This window comes from Python bivittatus, unplaced genomic scaffold, assembly GCF_059951505.1.
Source record: "Python bivittatus isolate LINGU-HERP-01145 unplaced genomic scaffold, Pbiv_v1 ctg000790_np1212, whole genome shotgun sequence".
NCBI classification, from domain to species: Eukaryota; Metazoa; Chordata; class Lepidosauria; order Squamata; family Pythonidae; genus Python; species Python bivittatus.
In genome coordinates this window covers 578,681-601,972 of record NW_028277110.1, presented here as the reverse complement: position 1 = coordinate 601,972, position 23,292 = coordinate 578,681, and the positions used below count along the sequence as shown (strand labels likewise).

At 39.6% G+C, this 23,292-nt stretch overlaps 1 protein-coding gene across 1 annotated transcript in view; it reads left to right on the top strand.

The window, feature by feature from the left end:
* TENM1 (teneurin transmembrane protein 1) overlaps window positions 1-23,292 on the top strand; it is a 160,220-nt gene that overhangs the window by 68,209 nt on the left and 68,719 nt on the right. The window contains exons 13-16 of the mRNA XM_088129189.1: window positions 5,280-5,399; window positions 8,070-8,331; window positions 9,582-9,849; window positions 17,935-18,078. Coding sequence (XP_087985315.1) covers window positions 5,280-5,399; window positions 8,070-8,331; window positions 9,582-9,849; window positions 17,935-18,078 — 794 coding nt within the window. The remainder of the gene's footprint in view (window positions 1-5,279; window positions 5,400-8,069; window positions 8,332-9,581; window positions 9,850-17,934; window positions 18,079-23,292) is intronic.

Here is a 23,292-nt window from a genome sequence, read left to right as displayed (position 1 = left end):
TGCTTGGATTTGGAGCAAGATTTAGAAAAAAAATGACTTTTCTCCTTCCATAACCTAGCACCAGAAAACCATAAATGCCTGGTTTTGTCTCCTTCCTTTGCTTTTCAGTTCATTCAGTTTAAGAGAATCTGGAGCTCTATGGAAGAGTGAAATGTAGTGTTTTAAACTACACGTCTTTAAGATCTGAACGTCAGGAAGTTTTCAGTGATTGCTGTGGAACAACCATTTAAAATTTCACATGAAAGAAAAAATGTTCTTAATCATGAATGCAGTGGGATTTTTCGTCAGATGGTGGTAGAAATATACGGGATGTTGCTGGACTTAATTTTTCCTAATCTAGCACTGTTGAACATGGTGCTATGAAGGCAATAAGTGGTACCTCCTGAGTTTCTAAATTAGGCATCACCAAGTAAGGGCCTAACAATAAATGAATGCATCACAAGGTTGTGTCAGCTCATGCAGCTCTAAAAAAAATGCCACCATGGGACTGGTTAGGATGAGCAATCAAGTTAAGCCATATGGGACAGATGGAAAAAAGTTCTGAAGTTCTCTCAACTTTGAAATTATCTGTAGCCCCAGAAGACAGTGATGTGGGTGTCTAGTGATAGCCTAATCACTATCACCACTTTGATTTGTGAACATGCCTTTTGGTTCCTGAAATTCATAGTCACTTCCTCTTACTTCTCTACCATGGTATTACATAAATGACAGATGTTGTTTGGTCCCCCTCCAAAATCAAGATGAAACCTATTTCATATGCACACAATGAAATTAAAATGTTTTTAATAGTAATTTTAAATCGTTACAATTACAATGGTAAAACCGAACCCAAACTAAAAAAAAGAAAAAATAAGGTGCAGAAAAGAAAAATAGGAGGAAAAATAGAAAAGAAAGAAAAATAAGAATATAGTAAAAAGAAAAAGAAAAGAAGGTTCATGGGGTCATGAAGAGTCGGACATGACTTAACGACTGAACAACAACAAAATATAAAGAAATGACTTCCCCCTTCATCACAAGTATTGTGATGATTTTGGTAACTTATCACCTTATCTTAAAATACAACAAATGATCTCTTCTTCCCATTTCCCATCTCTCATCTATAAACAAATCCTTAAAACCTTGTCATTTCAGTCCTACTCAGCAAAAGTCCATTAAGGGTTACCAGAGATAACAACATATCTATTTTAACCTTGATCAAATAAGTCCTTTTAAAGGTGCCGACCATCGTTTGAGCAAGATGGCTATTCCCTCATCTCCCAGATCTCTAAACCCACCAAAGACTGCTCTCTTGCAGTCTCCTCGTGAGAAGCAACTGTCCAGAGCACTTGTGAGTGATCTCAAGTCCTCTCCTTGTCTGGAGAGGAATTACGAAGAGACGGTCTACTCAACGGCTCTTCATTCCACTGTGGTCATCAGCTCTGCTTTTAGTGGGGCTGTCTTCAGTTCGACATTTCTTCCCCAGAACTCAATAAAATTAAAATGTTGAGTGAATAACTGTTCAAGGTAGTATTCTCATCATGAGGAAATGAATAAATCTCACTAAACCTCTTACCTTGAGTTTATCTATCTGGAATGTTTAATGCAATAAATTATATGTTTTTAAGCAGAATAGTCTTGTGATCATTTCCCTACCAGAAGTGCACTTCAGATTAACATCTCATCTGGTGTTAGCTGATGAAAGGTGAAAATGTATTCTATATCAAACAATGAGCAACACATTTTGAATGCAACACAGTAGACATAAGAGGAGGGGGGGAAATGCACTAATACAGTTAATGCAGTATTACTAATAATAAATAAATGGGCATAAGTAAATAAATAGTGTAAGTAAATAGTCAACACTAAATCATTTCGTTTACTATGATTGTTGTAAACCTGAATTTTCTATTTGTATTGCAATCTGTTCTGGAAAGTGTTAAGAAAGCTCTCTCTGTGAGGTCTTACTTTAGATATTGCATCATTGTAGATTTTGTATGTTCGTACCAGCACCACCTGCTTAAGACTCATTTCCCCAACATTTTAAAATGATTAGTTTTTTTGTACAGAGGTCAAAATATTGTAAGCTGGAGGGGGAAATTGGAGGGAACATATGATAGTTGAGGGTGGGAGGGTTTCAGAACATAAGGAATGTTCTGAGGTTGGATTAGGCCAAGAAACTATCTAGTCCAGCATTCTGGGAAACATGCCAGCCAGGTGTATCCAAGAAACTTGCAAGCAAAGAAGGACAGTGAGTGTCCTTTTTCACCTGTTTATCCCCAGCAGCTCAAATTTAAAGTATGTTGCTTTGATTCAGAAAGTTGCACGCAGCCCACAGAACTAGCTGCCATGGAAAGCTAGATCTTTGAATTTGCCCAGTCCCCTCTTAAAAACATCTACATTGTAGTCACCACCCAACCTGGTAGGGGTGCATTCCACTGCCTGGCATAACAGATCAGTCTTGCATCTCCCCAATTTTGAATGGCACCATCTTAGCATTGTGAGAGAGGTTGACACTTTCCATGTGTGATTTTATATATGTGTTTCCTGTTCCGCCTTCCCTGCCTTTGCTCTAGACTAAAAACAAAAAAAAACCCCCACTATTATGTCTTTATATTGGAAAAATTGCCAACTGTCAAGGCAGTGATCAGGTGCCCAGGCAATTGGTTCTTTTAGTTATTTTCGATCCAGAGACAATGAACACACCAGCAGGTGAGGTGTTCAGCTTTATTGTTAACTCGAGCAAACAGATTTAAACAGGAGTTCAAAAGCACAGTATAAAAGCATAACATTCATTCATTCATTCATTCATTTATTTAATTTGTATGCTGCCCATCTCCCCAGAGGGTGACTCTGGGCAGATCACAGTTAAAGTAAAACCCGAAAACAGTTAAAAAAAATAAATACCCACATTGATTAGTTAAAAGGTTGGACTATATAAAAAAGAACTTATACATAACTTACCAAGCAAGATGATAAAACTCTTCCCTTACTGTCGGGAGCTACCATCAGGTGACAGCAGAGAGACCCCAAGATGGCCTAGATAGCCCAGCTCCTGGTCCCAAGACTTGCGTCTGTGCTCCAAGACGCAAGGGGCAATGCCAGATTCTGCTTCCATGGAGTGAGAGGCTGTGGGAGCGGCCTTGACCAGAGAGTTCTCAGGATTGGAGAATTATACAGATAAAATAGTGCTTAACCTAAACAATCCTGAGGGTTTCCTCTTCTCCCCCTGCCCCCCACTTCTAAGCAAGAGTGAAAAACAAGCCAGCTAAACATTATGATGACTCAGAGTAAACTTTCTTAACATGTGTAGGAGAAATCAAAATATGTCATCTCAACTCCTCGAAATAACAGTGGTCTTCTCCATTGCCACCACACCCCCTAAAACAGTTTCCTTGCCCAACTAGTGGAGTAAAGAGAGGATTAGCTGGGTGGGGAAAACACATTTCAATCCACCCCTCCAATCAAAGTTTTCCCAGACGTAGCGATATTGTGAACGTACTTGCCTCGCTCCTCCCAACAGTTATGGATCCTTACCCACATTTAAGGGTTTTCTGCTGCCAAAGAGCAGCAAGAATAAATAGGAAGGGCTGATCAACTGCCTGGTTCTGTAACCATTTAAAGCAGTAATTGCTAGGATTGTCTGAGTGTGGGGCTGAGCAAAGGAGTCTTCAGTTCTCTTCTGTTGAGCTGCACTGCCCCATTTGCAGAGCTTGTAGGCCACACTGTTGAACCACTCTGCCTGGCCCAGCTTTGCTTTGGCATCTCTGAAACTTCATTGCTCTCATCCCCTCACCCACAATGTTGTAGATACGTTCTCCCCCCCCCCCCCCGACAAGATTTAAAGGCATATATTTATAGTACCCTTCATAGTATATTTCCCAGGGTGGTTTTAAATGCAAATTAAAATGTGTTCTCCTGTATGTTTATGTAATTGTCTGTTTATTTATTACTTCCTCACCACCTTTTGCTAAAAGATATCAAGGCAGCATACGAGAAAACAAGCAAGAAATGATGAAACAATGAAAGCCCCTAACACAAGAGCGCCACCCAAAATATCAAAAAGGAAAATAAATACTGAGAGCTCGGAAACTGGCCAAGTTAAAAAGGGGCCTTGGTCCTTTCTAGAGAAGGGGGTTTCAGAAGAGGAGGGGGCATGCCACCTTTGTCTAATACTCTTTGTCTAACCAGTTGCATTTTATTCACTTCTTCATTTATATTTACAGTGTGAGACCAAATGTTGAAACGTAACAACTCAGCAATGTATCAGAACTAAAACAGCAATAATCTTGTACAGGAAAGGCTGAAATAGTAATGTCAGGGAGCCACCGGGTGACTTCTACAAGCCATGATCATTGTTAGAAATGGCAGAAGCTTGGTCTTCTAGGAGGAAAACAATGACCCTCTTGCTCAGGAGAACAATTAAGATTTTTAATCATTAGTGTTGTAGATCTTGTCTGCCATTTAGTATAAAATGGACACTCTCACTGTACCTGAGATATGATCCAACTGCTGTATCAGAACATGCAGATACAGTTTTCATAGGAGATGCTAGTTTATTTGTCACCCTAATTAGGTAATTCTCTGATTCAGTCCAAGGCAAACAGATGTGTAAGATGTTAAAAAAAAAAAAAAATCTGGGGATGGACCAAGGAGGGTTATTTATTGAACTATAATGCAAGTGGGAAACTCTGGTTCTATCTGTTTGATCTTCTAAGTCCCAAATCCTCCACTTGAGGTAAGCTATGATTTTTGTCAGGACTGGCATCAGCTAATGCTAGGAAGGAAAAGCCACAATAAGGCAAATCAAGATCAGTTTGTCTTAAGGAGAACTCAAAGCGTTATCTGGCCAACACCTACTCCTAAAATAGGAGTTGGATACCATGGTGATGGGGAATGAGTTGCCTTAGAGGTTTACAGAAAAATTATGGGTTAAAAAAACCTTTGATGATAAAGAGAGAGATCTGTCCATAAAAGCAAGGAATTGGAGAAGCAAAAGCCTGGGTTGAATCATATCCCACTCAGAAGCACCATATATCCAATAAGAAAAATCATTTTCCTTGTGTTCTGCCCTGACCTTTTGTAGCTGGCTACCATTCTTTCAGAACTAGGTTAGGTGAAGAAGGAGGTGAAAGGAGAAGCTGGCCCAGGAAAGGACAGAAGAGGACACTGTTGTATAAGATGTGCCTCTTGTGGTGTTGCAACATACTGGTTGTAAAATATATTGTGCGGATAAAGAGAGTGTCAGTTGTGACTATCTCAGCATCTTCCTTCATGTTTGCCTCACTCTTTTATCAACCTAGACGTGCTTGTGTTATCCGAGGACAAGTGGTAGCCATCGATGGGACCCCACTGGTTGGAGTCAATGTGAGTTTCCAGCATCACAGTGATTATGGATATACCATCAGCCGACAGGATGGAAGGTAAAAGATCGTTGCTTTCATGCCCTTCTCTAATGTTTACTTTCTCAAGGGAATTCTTTAATTTGGGAATTAGGGGAAAAGGTTGAAAGCAAAGAAGGAAAAGGTTGAAGCCCAGGGGAGCTTCAGATACTTAATGAATTAAAAAGCAACCAAGAATCTGAATGATTCAGCAGCACACCTAGAACAACAACGAAACAACAGCAGCAACAATAGATGACTCATTTGCCTGGCAACTAATTAATGAATGGATTACATGTAAAGGATTTTGTATATCCAAAATACAATACTGCAAGGTAGATTGATAGACAGACAGACAGAGAGAGTATAATCAGTGCAAATCAGTCTACAACAGGATGGAAGCCTCTTCATTGAAGGTTATGGATTGTAATCTATTAATCCAGCGTTGGTAGATAGATGTTTTTTGACCCCCTAGTCTAGGGCTGAGAGAGAGGGACTGGCCCAAATTCATCCAGCTGGCTTCCATGCCTAGGCAAGGACTAGAATCTGATCTCCCCACTCCTAGTCCAGTACCTTAACTGCTACCTCATATACTTACATCATTTCACACATGCATAGACACATATACATATGCACACACGCACACCTACGTAAACATACACCTGCACTTTTAATATTTTATTTTTCCTTCCCTTGTGCAGTAACACATCTGAGCCAAAAGTGGTTTAAAAGTAAATAAACCCTCAACTCAGCCCTCAGATTAAAATTGGCTGATTAAAACAGGGCCCTTCCGATTAATCAGCTCAACCAATTAAAGCTCACACAAGCAGAAAAAGCTCGTGTTCAGAAATTTCATGGTATCGTTCCTGCTTATTGCAATGTAAATACTCTAAAGCTGAAAGTAAATAATCCGTTGGCAGTGGTTATGAGTAATGAAGCTAATATTTATTCCATATATATATATTTGAGTGATTTTAAAGTACAGTATCAAAGTTGCAAGTCATCTAATTATAATTTCTGATCCCTCTCTTTCTCTCTGTATAGAACCTATGTAATGTTTGGGAAATGTGGTAGAATATACATAATTAAGGCTTACTCCGTATCAGAATTCATTACCATGGAAGATTTCCATAAGAAATGCATCCTGTAATGAAGCGAAGAGTCTATTTATGTCACCTTACATTAAATGACTGTAGATGTTAAAGTTTTAAGATAAAAAGAAACACTATCAGTTTATCTGCTCTGTACTTTTTCTGGAATTCAGAAGGCTTCTTTCTGTCACAACCTATGGATTCTGAATAAAAGTGGAGTGCAATTGCTCAGGATCCCGGCTTTTCTGTTCCTATCACTCCAATTTCAATTTTTCTCCTTCGACCTTTCATGACCTTTGAACTCTCTCAAATAGTTTATAAGGCTTTTGGGGGAGTTCATTTGCCACTTAGAGACTTTATTCTAACCATTTGGGAGGGGCGGTGCTTCTGAAACCCCTAGGGTCTTCTACATCTGCTGATATTTCCTTCTTCTTTGAGGGTCATACACTTTTGGCTACATAAATGGAGGCATTCAGAGCCTGATCATCAGGAATATAAGGGATCATGTGAAAACTCGTGGTAGATGATAGACAAGAGTCTCTTCCAAATTATATTCAGGCATTGACCCCAAAACTATGTAGTGTAGAGTTCCATTGCTTTTTACTACCTGAGCAGCCTAGAAACTACTAAAGAACAGAAGTTTAGTCTAAGTAGCATTAGTCTTCCCTCATCTGTTTCTCTCCAGAATTGTTGGGTAACAATTCACATGTCTAAATCAATTTTATTTTGATCAACAATCAGGAAGTTGCATTAAAACATAATTAAAAAAGAAAAACAACAGTGTTCAGACTTGCATCAGCTGTTGCTTCGGGTTCATTGTGACAGCACAAAATTTTGCTACCGTACAGGTGATAGTTTCATATTTAAGAGAAGGAGGTTCACATAAACATTATCTGTTCTTGGGTGTTGATGCAGTAGGAATATTTCTATTCAAAATGTCCTTATAGAAGTTATAATATGGAAGCATATGATGAACTATTTCTGTCCCCCTGGATCTTCATAGGCAGCTGTGCTCAATTAGTAGGGTTTTAGATTTATCTACCCTGCAAAAGTGCAGAGGAAAAGATGTTGTTTACCCCTTAAAAATACTTTTCTCAGCCTAGGAAAGCAACTCTGACATGATGATATTCATGCAACTAAAAACAGACAAGAAGTTGTTTAAGTACAAATGTAAATGACATCAGTGTGGCCAAATGTCATGAGTTTTCAGTTTTCTTGCATGAGTTCTTATGAGACTTCAGATGAGAACATCAAAAGATCAAGACATTTCAGTATTCTTCTATAAGATCAGCTGGATTTATTATAACTTTGATTTTCACTGTTAATGAGTTTTAAATTATTTTATTTCTTTTGAAAAGGTGCTCTTGAGAATGTTTATCTGATGTTTTTTCTGAAAGATTTCTAGGCTTTGTAGAGCAAAATGCTGTAGATAAAGAAATGTGCAGCAAAAATAGGTAGCTCTGCTAATGTGTTAAAGCATAATAATAACAGTTTGTATGATGTCATTTTGATGGTGGGGCAGAAGATGCTCAGTATTGGAAGCTGAAAACATGATATCAGTGGGGTGGTTTTGATGCCAAATGAGATCCAAATAAATCAAAAGGTTTATTTTGTTTTTCAGTTTTGATCTAGTAGCTGTTGGAGGCATCTCAGTCACCCTGATCTTTGATAGATCACCATTTCTTCCTGTGAAAAGGACACTTTGGCTGTCCTGGAATAAGTTTATTGTGGTAGACAGAGTGGTCATGCAAAGGACAGAGGCAGATCTACCTTCTTGTGACATCAGTAGCTTCATCAGCCCGAATCCAATCGTAATTCCTTTTCCTCTGACATCATTTGGAGGATCATGTCCAGAAAGGGGAACAGTCATACCAGAATTACAGGTAAGAAAGATGGAAACAGTGCCATATTATTGAGAAAAGAACAGGAAATTTTTGAGATAGGATTCTTTGTCTATCTAAAATTTGTCTCTTAAATTTAATTCTTGACATTAATTAATCCATTGTAAAGGTTAATAAATAAATTACTCTGGTGCCTTTCATATGTACAGAAATATAGTTCCCAAAATTCTAAGTCAATATTAAATCCCAGGTAACTATAGCCATTCACTATCTATTAGGGCCATGTGAATATCTGATTTGAAGGCAACTTGATCAACTCTCTGAATTGAATCCACTGGATGTGAAGATTCTGTGGACTTTTGTACATGCATACATGTTCTTTTATCAAGCTGACTTTCTAAACCAATTCAATTTGACAATTCCAATTGCAAATCCAAATGGATCAGATCAACTCTTTAAATTTTTAAGCTCAATTGCAAATGCTGCAAGTCAGAATTTGGCTGATTTCAACACCTGTAACAATTATGTCTTGGAATTCTAGGAATTATGGTCCCAACACATCTGGAAGATACCAAATTAGATTAGAAATTTGGCCCAGAGCAGTAGCTACAAGTGGTTATGATTTTCTGTGTGAAAAGCCCATAAACTGGGGCTCAGAATGCCATATAGCTTCTGGGCAGCAAAATGCCATTGGCTCCCAAGATTATTAGCCATTGTTGACATATCTCCTATATAGAGTTGTCTAAGCTATCTTTAAAGCCATCTGTGAACACAGCACTGTGTTATGGCAGTGAGTTCCGTATGTATTAACTCTGAGATGTTCAGAATGTATTAGGAATGGGACATAAAACCACATGAATGTATGCTTACTGAACATTTATCAAATATTGTACCTCTCTGATATTTGGAAAAAAGAGCAGAACTAAGTAAAGTCAGAATGCCAGGTTGATCCCATCGACTCAGTGGGAAGGAATAAACAGTGTAGAAAGGGTAAAAAGTTTGTAGAAATTCCCTGTCAAATACACATTTCATATTGTGAAATCCCAAATATAGGCAAGTCTCCATGGGTCTGGACTGGGCATTATGGATTGTGCAAGAGCTATCTTCACTAACCATCTTAGCCATTTCTGAGAAGATACCATAATCTTAGTAACTGCAGTCTTCTACCTAGTTTGACACCACAGTGGTGCATAAATACCCAGACAGGACATTATCTAAGTCACCAGAGGAGTCCAACATGGTAGATTCTGACAAGATTTGCTGTGATGTTAACATGCACAACTCTCTTTCAGGTGGTCCAGGAGGAAATATCCTTTCCTTCCAGCTTTGTGAAGCTTAGTTACTTAAGCAGCAGAACCTCAGGATATAAAACCTTGCTACGCATTATTTTGACGCATTCTACTATCCCACCTGGAATAACAAAAGTGCATTTCACTGTAACAATTGAAGGGCGGCTGACTCAGAAGTGGTTTCCTGCTGCCATCAACCTCATCTATACTTTTGCATGGAATAAGACAGATATTTATGGCCAGAAAGTATCTGGGCTGGCAGAGGCAATAGGTACGTCTGCTTTAATAATACTGTCATGGGTATGTTATATGAGTAAGAGTTACCTCGGCTTTATATCTAGATAACTAGATATTTAGATATCTAGAGATAGATAGAGATAGAGATATATAATGGGTGTGTGTGTGTAGTCTTTTAAGCAAAATCATTTGATGCATGTATGTTTTGAATGTGCTTGTAAGGATATGCAAGATGTCACTTGCAAACATTAATAATAGTCCCTTCTATACCAATGGTAGCAAATCTAGATGACAACAGCATTGAAGTCAACAAGGAACTAGAAAGAGGGGTTGGCATATTTGGAAAATAATCTCTCTCTCCCCCTGGTTGTTTCAAGTAACCTCTCCCTCTAGCCCTTTCACATCAAAAGCAATGGGGCCCCAAAGGTTTGCCCTTGACATTGAGCAGCAGATGACAGTGTCAGATTCTGGAGGCAAATGAGGAAGGAAAGAGGTCCAGGAAGCTTTGAGTTTCAAATGTGTCCAGCCCCAAATGGATTGCTCTGGTTTTACCAGAAACGTTTGGAGATCTGTTCCCAGTAAGGCTCTGATATGGCCCTGCTTCAGCCTCAGCACTTCCAGAATGTTTGGGAGAGCCTTGGAATGCTGCCGATAAGGTTGAAACCATTGTTTCAAACTCAGACGCAGTAGGAAAAGCCTGCAGAGCATGGCTTCTGGAATTCTTTCTGACCCCTTCACCGGCAATGTCTATATAGTTGCGTTTCTATGGGTGCACCAGGAGACATGTCAGGCTGCGTGGACTCTGCTGTGGGTCACATGACCAGGAGGGAAGCGGGATTTAATAGTGGAATCAGTGGTGTTATGAGCTTCTGCCCAGCTGACTCTTCCATGGAGATGCACAAGAACAGGGTTCCTCAACCTCAGCATGGCTGGCTGGGGAATTCTGGGAGTTGAACTCCACCCATCTTAAAGTTGCTGAGGTTGAGGAACCCTGCACTAGAAGATTTCTTTCTGGAATGTTTTTCTCCACAACTTCCGACCAGATATGGTCCATTTTCAGACTCTATTTCTCTTGCCGGGTTCTTCCCTGATGTCAAATTTAGTCACATTGTGTTCAGTTTATGGAGAGTTTTCGCATCAGTGAATAGACAGGCAAAGTTCCAAGCCCCTTTATATAATTTCTTCCTAACATTCTGTTGGGTTGAAAAAAAGAAAATGGGCACTTTGAAGTGAAAAAGGATGTTCTGAGCTTAGAAATTTTCAATTTGAAGTGTTTGGGGCACCCTTCAGAAGACAACCATGCCCAACCCTCGGGGAGAGGTGTATCTGGCAGCTGGAGACTGCCTACCCCTACTTTAATATTATATAAATCTTGCAGTTTAAATCTTATTAAAACTTCCCACTTCATCCTCATGATTTTGGTTGGTGTCACCTCTCATCCATCACAGTAGTTGCCACGTTGTGAGATGATCACTGAGTATAAACATGCCAAGCACTTTGTAAATGAAACGTTCCAATCTTGGATCTTAGCACAGCTGTTCCAAGTTCGCAAGATGAGTCTTTCTGAGTGTACTAGATATATTAGGTATATTCCATCATTAAAACTGGGAACAGAGGTTGGAATGCCTGTGCCAAAGTAGGATGTCCCAAGTGCAACCCATTTTACATACTTCCAATGCACATGTGCGCATTCACACAGACACGCATTTCTCTTATGGCTTTTGACCCATGTCTAAGTAGAAATGAGTTGGATTACTTTGATTTTCAGACGGATTTCTCAGTACAATAGATGCACTCTTCGTAGATTTCTCCATCGCCTCCTTCCCTGACAAACATCCCTACACGTATATGGCTGAGCACATTTGATCATGGATATGCAACTGCTGAACACCACATGTCAGCTCCTTAGATTAACATTTCTAACTGGCAGCCAAAGGTCTCCACGTCTAGAAAACACACACGCACGCACACCATGCTGTGCCTTGCAGTCTTATTTACCTGTTTCTTTCCTTTGAACAAACACACATCTTTACCTATATCTTAGAGGTATTTGAACACCAGAAATCAAGCAATATGCTGCCACCTGGAGGAGGCTGCAGAAAATTTGACAGAACCATCTTAGAGAGTAATAAGAGAACTTCAGCAAAGAGGAAGAAGCAGGAAGTTGGTTGTTTAAAAAAAGAGTAAAGAAGATTTTTTTTTCTTTCTCTGCTGTATTGACAACCATCACAATCAAGTTGTTGCAGACAGCAAAGGAAAGAGATGCAAAGCCAAACCAAGAATCCTTTATCCCACTTTTCTTTCACTTTCCTCCTTTTTTATTTGTAATTACACTCATATGTTGTTTTTATATAACAATCAGATTTCACACCACCACTAAAACCATGTTATATACCTTGAGTCCTGCTGATTTCATAGATATATCTGCAGAACATTGTTGGCATCTAGAATGTTTCACTTCCCAGTCTTATGGTTCCATCCAAGTACGAGTCAAGTCTGATCCTGTTTAGCTCTGTAAAAGAGCCAGAATTGACTAAGTGGTCCTACTTACCCAGACGAAGTATATAACATTAAAACAATGCAGTCAACTCTTCTATAATATTCAGAAAGAAACAGCCTCGGTAACAAAGCAGGTCTTGCACAGGTTATAAAACCAAACCATTGAAGATGCTTGATTTTCCAATAAAGGCAGAAGTTTCAATAACTGCTCCCCAGCGAGTGCAAAGAATGTGGAGATCTTAAATGACAATATCAGCACATGAGGAGTTAGGAACCATTCCAACATCTGAAGCTATAACAGTCACCAGAATTCAGGGTAAATTGAAAACAAGAGCTCAGAGAGTATGACCAAGACACTCTGAGCTCTTGTTTTTTTATCAACCAGCAGCTCAGGTTGACAAGCAGCCAAAATGCACAACAAGTACCTCATCTTTTTCAGCTGGTTCCAGATCTAAAAAGGTCAGGAAAGAGGCTGGCACATCCTCTTCCCTAGGTTTCTCAAATAGCTTTTCTCTTAAGTTATTCCTTTTAGTCATCTTCTGGTTCTCAGAGTTGACATTTAACCGGTGTTCCCCACCAATGTGTCCTTCTCCCAGAGAGATAAATGATAATTAGCCAGCTGCAATTTAGAGCTTTGATTAGGGTAAGAAATTTTTGACTCAGCACTGTCAGACTTCCAGTGCAGATGTGAGAGATTGTGGGAAGGCTGGGGGCAAGTGAATTGACAGATTCTCTCATAAACAGCAATTCAGCCCAGGGGGAGAGACATCTGGGAGAAAGTGTTCAAAGAGACCCCACCTTAATTAACTCACTGTAAAAGAGGCTAAGAAAATCCTATTACAGTTTCCAGGAGTCTATATGTACACCAAAGTAGCATTAAAAATGGAAGGAAGGAAGGAAGGAAGGAAGGAAGGAAGGAAGGAAGGAAGGAAGGAAGGAAGGAAGGAAGGAAGGAAGGAAGGAAGGAAGGAAGGTAGGAAGGAAGGAAGGAAGGAAGGAGGAGAGAGAGAGAGAGAGAGAGAGAGAGAGAGAGAGAGAGAAAGAAAGAAAGAAAGAAAGAAAGAAAGAAAGAAAGAAAGAAAGAAATGATAGATAATCCTCCCTCCCTCCCTCCCTCCCTCCCTCCCTCCTTCCTTCCTTCCTTCCTTCCTTCCTTCCTTCCTTCCTTCCTTCCTTCCTTCCTTCCTTCCTTCCTTCCTTCCTTTCTTTCTTTCTTTCTTTCTTTCTTTCTTTCTTTCTTTCTTTCTTCCAGCTACATGGGGCTTGAAAACAGGCTGTACATCTTTCCAATTCTTGTCTTCATCTAAAATATCAAATTTTACTGTGGTTCAGTGAAGCAGGTCTGCTTGCAAACATTTCACAGCTAAGACCTACCACAGTTTTATGTTTAAGATAACATATTGCATGGTGCTTAATTTAGAACAGAAATGAAATGTCTGATCTTCTCTTTGTAAGTAGACCAAAGGAGGGAAGAACACCAAAGACCCACAACTGGCTATACCTCATTTCCATAAAACTAAATCTTACATCTGTTGCAACTTATGGGTTGAGGACAAGATAGAACAGTTGTTTGGTTGGAATAGCCTTTTCCAACCTATGTGAATTTCAGCTCCCATGTGGGAATTGCTGCCTGAAAAGATTATGGGAGTTATGGTCCATATATCTAGAGGGAACTTAGATTTAGGAAGGTTGCTCTGGGTGCTCAAGATGTTATACAGCAATCAAACTAAGAACAGCAATAATTTAAGAAAGTGAGTACAGATAAAATTGTAAGATGCAAACAGAAGTGGAAGCAATATTACTCTAATACCAAAACTATTTAGAATTAGACTGTATTTACAAATCTTCAGTATGTTTTTTCTGCAAGAATAGAGGCCTTTTCAACCACTTGCTCCCAATTTGGTATAGTTGATAGTGGCACAGCAGACATTTCCAAGGGGTACATGCTCAAAATTGTTCAGTTTCTAGTGTGATACATGGATGAGTAACCTGAGACTTTGGTTTAAGATGTTGAAAAATGAAAGTTGGCACCCAAAACAGGAGTCAGTGCTCTCGCTTATCCCTCACATCATGTGCAAAGTATGTTTGCTTAATTAATTTTATTTGCACTTTTAAAGCTGCCTTCAACTTGAATGTGGGGTTTTTGCATGCAAAAGAGGTCTTGATCAATCTGAGAGGGCGGTTTAAGTAGGTTTTCCACTAGCTTGACATACAGCAGTGAATATTGCAAGCCTGCTGTGCATCTCTGTCTTTCAGTGCATTCTTCCATCTTGCGACAGGAGTATTAAATCATACTTCTTTTAGTTGCTAATTGCATTGATATTTTGCCTTTCCAGTCAAGCACAGTGTCATAAGCCACAAGCAGCAGCTTCAGATTAATACAGGGCCACTCTGAACTATTTGTGTGCCCCTTGGGGGCCTTACTTGCATGTTTAAGGCAGTGTTGTCCAAACTTGGCCACTTTAAGATGAGTGGACTTCAGCTCCCAGAATTCCCCACCCAGCATGGCTGGGTGGGGAATTCTGGGAGCTGAAGTCCACTCATCTTAAAGTGGCCAAGTTTGGACAACACTGGTTTAAGGTCTAGTGCATGGTTATCAAAAGCTCCATTCCCCAGCAAACGTCCCTCCGCTCTACAATGCGAACAGTGAGCTAGGTTTGATTTTGATTTTGCATTACCAAGCATTGAAATGTTTCAGACCAAGAACTGACTAGACCAAAAATTATGTTACTGATGAGGAGGTTTTGGTGACAGAAGAAATGGGGAGGAATACACTGGTACTCAAACTCGCCTATTTAGAACTCTTGGATCATTGATTGTTATGGCAGGTCTCATTTCCCTACTTAAAGTCATTCTCTTGTGAACCAATGGACCTAACATGACATAGGCCCTGGTTATGTGAGGGACTGCCTGTCTCCCATAGTATCTGCCCAGCCAATTTGATCTTGCGGGCTTGCTGTGCTTTGGTTTCCATCAATTAAACCATATCATCTATTGGGACCACTGAAGGACACCTTCTCTGTAGCAGCATCTGTCTTCTGGTATGAAGTTCCCCCCAAGGTCCAAACGGCCCCCACCCCGCTGTGGTTCAGAAGAGCCATCAAGACTTGGCTCTTCACCCAGGTGAGGGAGAGTGAGATCCTTCATTTCATTCCATCAGGTCTGTTGTTCTTGCCATCTTTTATCTTCTAGCAGTTTTATTGTAATTTTTTGTTTGTTGTGATCCTCGGAAGTCAGGTGGCATGCAAGTTTAATTTTTTATCATCATCATCATCCAAGAAAGAGGAGGGTCGGGGGGGGGGGTGTCTTCCATTTATATATTTCCATACATCTATGTAAGTCTCATGATGAGATAGAAGGAATTGTATGTATGATTCTATGCAAACTTTTTAATGCAATCCAGAAGCTAAAGTTCTCAGGTTCCCAATACTGGGTTAACAAGATTTTAAAAATTGCAGGATTCTATTTATTGGAGCATTTTTCATATCATCCAATATACTTTTGTTCAGGCTGATTTTTTTTTTTTTAATGCATTTGCTTCAGCTCCTGCTTGCTTCGCAGCCATTCATGTTACTCTCCTGAAGATATCTTCAGTTTCTGTAGCCCAAGAATAGAGAATCAACATTTCCAAAGAAAATTCCTCATGATATTCCCCCCAATCAATCTAAAAAGGCATGGGACAATCATGAAAACTTAATGCAATCTTGGAATTCATCCCAAAGAGCTAATTTCCTACATAGGGGTTTTTTTTGTTTGTTTTTGTTTTGGTCCTCAGGTGCTCTAGATTAAAACAAAGGGGATGTTTTTCAAAAGAGGGAAAATTCTGTCACTTCCCTCTGTTTGCTTTGAAGCTGTTGGCGTCAAAGTGATAGATTAGAGCAAGCAAGGGTAGAGGAGATCTAGCTCTGTGGCATAGATGAAACAGGAAGCTTGCCTGCCCCATGCATGATGGACTGGACTTGGCCATTTGTTCTTTTAGCCAGCCCCTGTGGCCACCCTGCTTACAGAAGCAGCATTTTTGCAGCATACTGAACCCCTGGGTGAGCATCTGGACTTTGGTCCATGCATCCCCTTTCTGCCATTGCCCAGAACAATGCTGGGAAGATCCCTGCCCTCAGCCCTCAGGAAGACAGCACTACTGTGACAATTTCAGAGCTAACAGTAAATTGGTGGGTAAAACAAAGGAAGAAACATCAAAGCCTTATTTACCCGCCTAAGAAGACTGTTAGATACCACTGCCATAACCTCTCTGTTCTGCAGAAGATGGGGGCAGAGCTCCTTAGTAGGGCATCTGTTTTGAGTGGAAAATGTCCAAGGTTCAATCCCTAGGATTTCTGAATGATGAGACAGCATGTGCTAAGCACAACTAATGGCTTACGTCCCCTGAGAGCCATTGCAAGTCAGAAGGTATTCATTTCTCTTCGCAAGCCCAAGGTTGCTCCATTATTTTAATACTTCAGTATGCAGTACAGTCCTTCCTTTTAAATTTGCTACCTCTGCCTTTCATGTGTTCCCCCCAAAGAAGCAGATTTTTTATTTACAACCCGAACAGTTCCCTCCAGCAGCAGAGAGCAATTATATCTTTTAGTTGGGAAAACTTCCCCCCCACCCCGGGCTTCATTCCCATGTACTGCTGGTTCTGCATTACCAGTAGGCACTCAGTGGTTGTCCCAGGGAATCACAACATTGGCTCCAGCAGCAAACAATTGACTGTATTTGTCATGATAATGAAATAGAGAAAAAAATTGGCACTGCAAAAGCTATTTTCTTCTTGTTGCTGTTGTTACTATGACAGGTTTTATAGCTTCTTTTGTTCCTGTTGACTTTTAAGGTTTGAAAGCGTTGCTCCTATTTATCTTTAAGTTGTGGGGTTTGATTTCAGCCCCCTAATGAGATTGTCAAAGATTGAATACCTGATTATCTGCTCAGTTTTTCACTTCTTTAAAAGGAAAGTAGCCACCAACCAAATACTCTTATTCAGACTAAGCAGCCGTGCAGACTTCTTGTTTGGGTTTATAGATGATTGTTTTCCCACTGTTCTTTGTGAGTAGGACATACCTGATGATCTACATTTTGCAAAGTTTAAAAACAAAAACAAAAAAACCCCCATAACATTTGCATAGATTGGGTGGGAGGGCTACACCACTGCCTTGAAGGAAAGCAGAAGAGCATTATAGTCCACGATCCAAGAAGAATGACTAGAGCTCTTTGTAGTTATGTGGCCTTCATGTTTCACAGCTGTAATCAAACTCCTCAGTGTTTTTGGGGGGGGGCGGGGGGAGGGAGGATCAAAGTTTAAAGGGCTTCCTGGATCACGGCTTTGTGTCATGATTAGGAGCAACAGGGCCCAGAAGTTAACCTTCCTAAGTACCTTGGCATCTCATCCTTATCCTTCCAAGATACCTTCTACTCCATTGCTACTATTCCAGGCTCTCCTCAAGAAGAGTGGATGAAATATGAATCTTTGTACTAAATTCAAAACCAAATATACAAAGAGTCTAATGTTGTAGGATGATTCTCCTCCAGTGTATGACTTTACTATCAGTTGACTGCTCCTAGACCTATCCCAGGCAACTGATGAACTACTAGCTATAATCTGTTGTATTTTATCTCTTTGCAGTCTCAGTAGGTTATGAATATGAGAGCTGCCCTGATCTGATTCTATGGGAGAAAAGGACTGTAACTTTGCAAGGATTTGAGTTGGATGCTTCGAATCTAGGAGGCTGGTCCTTGGACAAGCACCATATTTTGAATACACAGAGTGGTGAGTACACTCCTTATTCTTTTTTATTGTTTTTGTTAGTTTTTTTGTATTATGTCTTTTCTTCAGAAGCTCAAGGCAGCGCACATGGGGAGTTCCCCACAACAACAATCCTGGGAAGTAAGTTGGGCTGACAGAAAGTGACTGCCCCAAAATAACCCATGGCTGAGGCCGGATTTGAACCTGGTTCTCCTTAGTCCCACTCTAAAGCTTTAACATCTACTCCGCACATGGGAAGTAGATTTCCCCTCTCAGATAGATATTATGAATGTTTATAAATATATTAAATTATTATTGATTTTACAACCTTGTTTCAATTAACCGTGAAAATAGGTAGAAAATAGGTATATCTGCATACTTTGAAATCTTGATTATTTTTTTTTTAACCTCATCTTGAGAGTCCTAGTATTATAGTGTTGGGGAAAGCCTTGAAGGTCATTTATTCCAGCCAACTTTTGCATGTGTAGATTCTGCCATTTGATGAATGTCTGTCTAGTCTTTGCTTCAGCGCTTTCAGGAAGAAGCGTGTAAGACACCTTCAAGGAATTTGCTGCACTAGCAAACAAACCTTGTTGGTTAAAAAAAATATTATTTTAATTATTAGCTGAAACAAGTTTTCCTATAATTTCTATCTCTGGGTTCCATGGAACAACAAATCAAGTTGGTCCATCTACTATGGATATTAAGACATTTGAAGACACCTCTTTCATTTTATCATTTAGGGTTCAGGTAAACATACCTGGCTCTTCCAGCCATTTCTCACAGATCCTGCTTTCCTTCTAGAGTTGTCATGTTTTCAACAGCTTGCCCTTCCTTGGATACATTCCAGATTATCAATATCCTGAAAGCGTACTTTAGCTAGGTAACTCATGAAATAGCAACTTTTTTTTCTTACCATTTTTAACAGGAATGTCTCATTCCTAGAAAAAATTAAACATTTGCTGAGCAAGGCTGAAATATTCCTGTGAGCACTTACAGAATAGTGTAAGCCTAATTTAAAAAAAAAAATGAGGGGATGTAAATGTGAAATAACTGAATCTATCATTTTGAGTCCCAAAAGTGAGTCGTACTTAAATTAGTTCAGAGAGACGATGCTACTACTTTCTGCAATATCCCCCTCAACTACTTTTTTATCTTGGTGATATAGGGGAGAGGGATGTCAAAGGATGGTCTTGGTTGCCATTCTGATCCTACCCAACCCTTCCCCCATAATTTAAGCATTTGAGCACTGGGGTGAAGAGAAGCAAAGCAAGAACTCTCACATTTCATTAGCTGAAAGGTCAAGAATTATTTAGCACTTAATCTTTTCTAAAAGAGCAAGACAAAATGATGGAAAATAATCTGTTTAAGATTAATGCTGTGATTCCATCTTTGAAAATATCATTGAATTTAAGTTAGATTGCCCCATATTGACATGAAGGAATAGAAAGGGATACATTCAGTGTGACTTTCTCAGTTGCAAATGTTGTTCCAGTGTTTTCATCCACTTTATCTAGATGGTTTGCTCTGTCAGGATATAATTACTAGGAAAAGATGCTGAGAAATGCCATCTTTCTTTACAAAACTACCAAGAAGAGTACAAATAAATGAACATGCATAGTTTAGAAAGCATGCCTTCCGTATCCTGACTGCATCTTAGAGTGACCAATCCATCTGCAGGTAGGAGTACAATTCAAGTTGTCCCTTTCTGATGGTAGAGAAGAACTTGAGCATATGATTAGTAAGAAGAATTAAGTGATGTAACTACATCCTATGACCATAAATAAACTAATGTTTTTGTATTAGCTCCTGAGACATTGTTTGATCACCCCTAGCCCAAAATACACATAAAGTCCTCTTATCCTGCATCCAGCAATCAGGGAACCATCAAGCAGAGGTTACTAGAACTTCTGTCCAAAATAACTGGAGGATGCAAAGTTCCTTTCCCCTAGATTAGGCTTTGAATCTTAAAGAAATATTTATGTCTTTCTTTCCTAAAGTAAGAGATACAATTAAATCTGGTCTCATCTTGGCAAAGGTGTTTGGTGAAAAGAGAGACAAATTTATCCTACTTCCTCTGACAACTTCTAGCTATGATGGACAACTCATAATTCTCAACCTGCAAGGAGATAATAGGACTTCTAACATAACCCATCTGGAAAGTGTCAGTTTGGGAAGGTCTAAACCAACTGACTCAAGTACTTTTTCCACCAAGTATTTTTGCATTTTTCAAACAAAATGTTTATTTCATTTGTCTTTTGTATCAAATGCACATTTCCCTGCTTTTTTTGGCATCTGTAAGCAAAATCTTTGTCCCTAGGTACGTATTTCAAGCAAAGCCAGCTCTCTGGAGTCCTAATTATATGCTGTTACTTCTGAGACAAAGATGGAAATATTGTCTTTATTCATTCAGCCACAGAGGACAGCCAACTGTTCCTGTCATTTCAGTGGATTTTTTAGTGTCAGGGAAGAGGTATCTGTGTAACTTAAGCACCCTGGCCTATTGCCAAGCTGCTCTTATATATTTAGAAGAAACTCCAAGAGGTATACATCCTCTCCCTTGTTACTCATCCATAAGTTGAAAACATTATTTCCGTGTTTAGTTCTTTGAGTCTGCATTAAGGAGCGAGCATATGTAGCTTTCAGATATGATGGAAACCACGATGATGATGATGATGATGTATTTATATGCTACAAAACAGCAGCTAGCATTTTAGGTGTCTTGCAATAAAACTCTTGCTGTGCTTTAGAAAGAACTGGGGAGTTTCAAAGTATCCCTGTTTACTTCTAGGCAGCTTTCAAGCCTTGTCTTTGCCTTTTGGAAATGCCCATAAAATATTCATAAACCTAATTCAGCAGTGTTCAAGCAGGAGCTCCCTTTACAAAGTACTGCCTGGGGTGACTCTCCTAGTGCAAGACGATGACTGTGGATAAGCCTATAGAACACTGAAGGAAAACTTACCTGTAGCCTGCAGAAGCCATGGGTGTATTACTACGGAGACAGCCTGGAATTCATGCCTTGCAGTGAAGATGTTCCTTGTTGCCAGTAGCTGAAAAGAATACCTGGGCAAGACCCAGGTAACTGAATAAAGCACGTTGCTGGTGAAATAATGGGGCTCTTTGCAGCTCTCAAGCTAATGAGCATGATTCATCCATCCTTCTTAAAGGCAGGGATACATGGATCACTGAAGGCAAAATTCTATCCTAACAACATAAACCAAGAATTTCTATCTATTGTACTGAAATAACAATGAATTTTAGAGCTCTTTAAAGACTAAGCAGTTTAGTGCCATACAGCCCTCTTCAGATATGCAGGGAACGTATTATTGCAGAAGGGGAAAATGATGAAAAGAAAAGTGGGAGAAGGTTTTATCTGTAGATAGTAAAGCGGTTCTTACCTATGATTACATGCATTATTTGCTTGAGAAGCTTTTTAATACAGGCCATATAATTGGAAACTCTAGTGTTTATTGAATCCATGAGAAGTGGTGTTACATCATCAGATGAGTTTAGAAGTAAATGGGGGAGCTGTGTTTCACTTCCTTTTCTCTGAGATTCGTGACATGTTTTTTGCAAATGGCGACTGTCATGGTTCTTGATAAACTTTTCATAATTCTCCTTAGCATTATCATGATGATATTTATAGTGCTGAAACTTAAGCAGGGTCTAGAAAGTTGGAAAGGGGCACGACTTTCCGTGGGTGTTACACATACTTTTCTGTGCTTATATGGAATCACTCAGGAGTGGATTAGATCAGTGGAGCTGGGAGGAGAGAACTAATGCAATTTCCCTGATTTAAATCCCCCAAAATGCAAAAGGTAAGAAAATATTGGGATCAAAGGTGCCTTCTTCCTCCATTGCAGAACAAATGGCCACAAGCCTTAGGAGAGAAAAAGCGATTAAAGAAGTAAAAGTGAAACCACTTGAAACCCAGCAGGAAAAGTACAGTGGAAAGCAAGCACATTAATAAAAAGAAACAGATCCGTTGCACGTTAACATTTCTGATGCGCAGTGCCAAAGCCACAAGCACTGGAATGTTCTTCCAGTTGTTCACCTCCATGAGTGCAACCAATTGTCTTCCATTTGGGACATAACCAGAATCACCAACCAGCAGCTTTTACTCTGTTGGACATCTACTCTGACCATTTCAACTCCCTCATTCCTAGCGTGCGACAGTCTCAGGACTACCTCCTCCTTCTCCTTTTCAGTAACACAGTACCAGTGACAGAGAAGAATATGTTGTCATGTGCTTTGGAAGAGTCAGCCATGCTGCTCATTTTTAATGGTGGGAAAATGGATTTTCCTGGAATGCATCCACGGTCATGAACTCCAACCGACTTTGAACAATAGAAGCAAGAAATCCAATACTTTCAAAAGAGGGGGGGGGGGGAAACGATGCTTCCCACTTCTTTCACTCATGGGTGAAAAGGGAGCACAATCTTGCAGAGAATTGTTTTTCCCAGAGATAAATATGCTATTGGAGGTGTTGGAGTTTTCATTCACATCTGTCAGCTTTCATCCCAGGCTGAATATGGAATTTGTACTGCAGCTTATGGTTCTGTTCTGGAAAAAAAAAAATCAGGAAACTTCTCTGTTTACTTCTATTAGGAACAGCCATGTGTTCTCACCTTTCTTTTCAGATTAATTACTTTGGAAGATGTCCCAAGCGCTCTTTTCACACAATACCCCACTATATTAACTGCACACATGGATTCCAGATATGTGCTCTTTACTCATAGGAAAAAGAGAATTTTAGCAGCTTTAAGGATGATTTGCTAAGTGTTTTTTAAAAGGATCAAAAGAAATGTTAACTAGTGATTTTTCTAACTAGTCTTAGATGGGGATAATCCAATAACTTTGGAAACTTAGTGACAAGTGCTTAGTGATAAGGGTGATAAGTGCTCCTCCCCCTTCAAATGGCGCTGTTGATGTAGGTAAAGCGGCAAGTCTCTGTGCTCTGTCAGCCCTTCAAGATAGGCCAGATCAAGAAACAGATACCACAGCTATTGCAGAAATGCTACTTTATTGTTGTAGGGTATAATAACAGAATCTTGAAAGTCTGTCAAAGTTTCTGACCTGGCTTATACTAAACAAAATGAAGGGGTTCTTTTGAGTTCCTTCCTCATACTTCCTTCAGTCTCTGGACTGTAATCTCTTATCCAAGTCCTTAACAGCTTGTATCTTCCTTCTACCCCCACCCTGCCCTTAATAGTTCTTTTATACCTTCCCCAAGGTCAG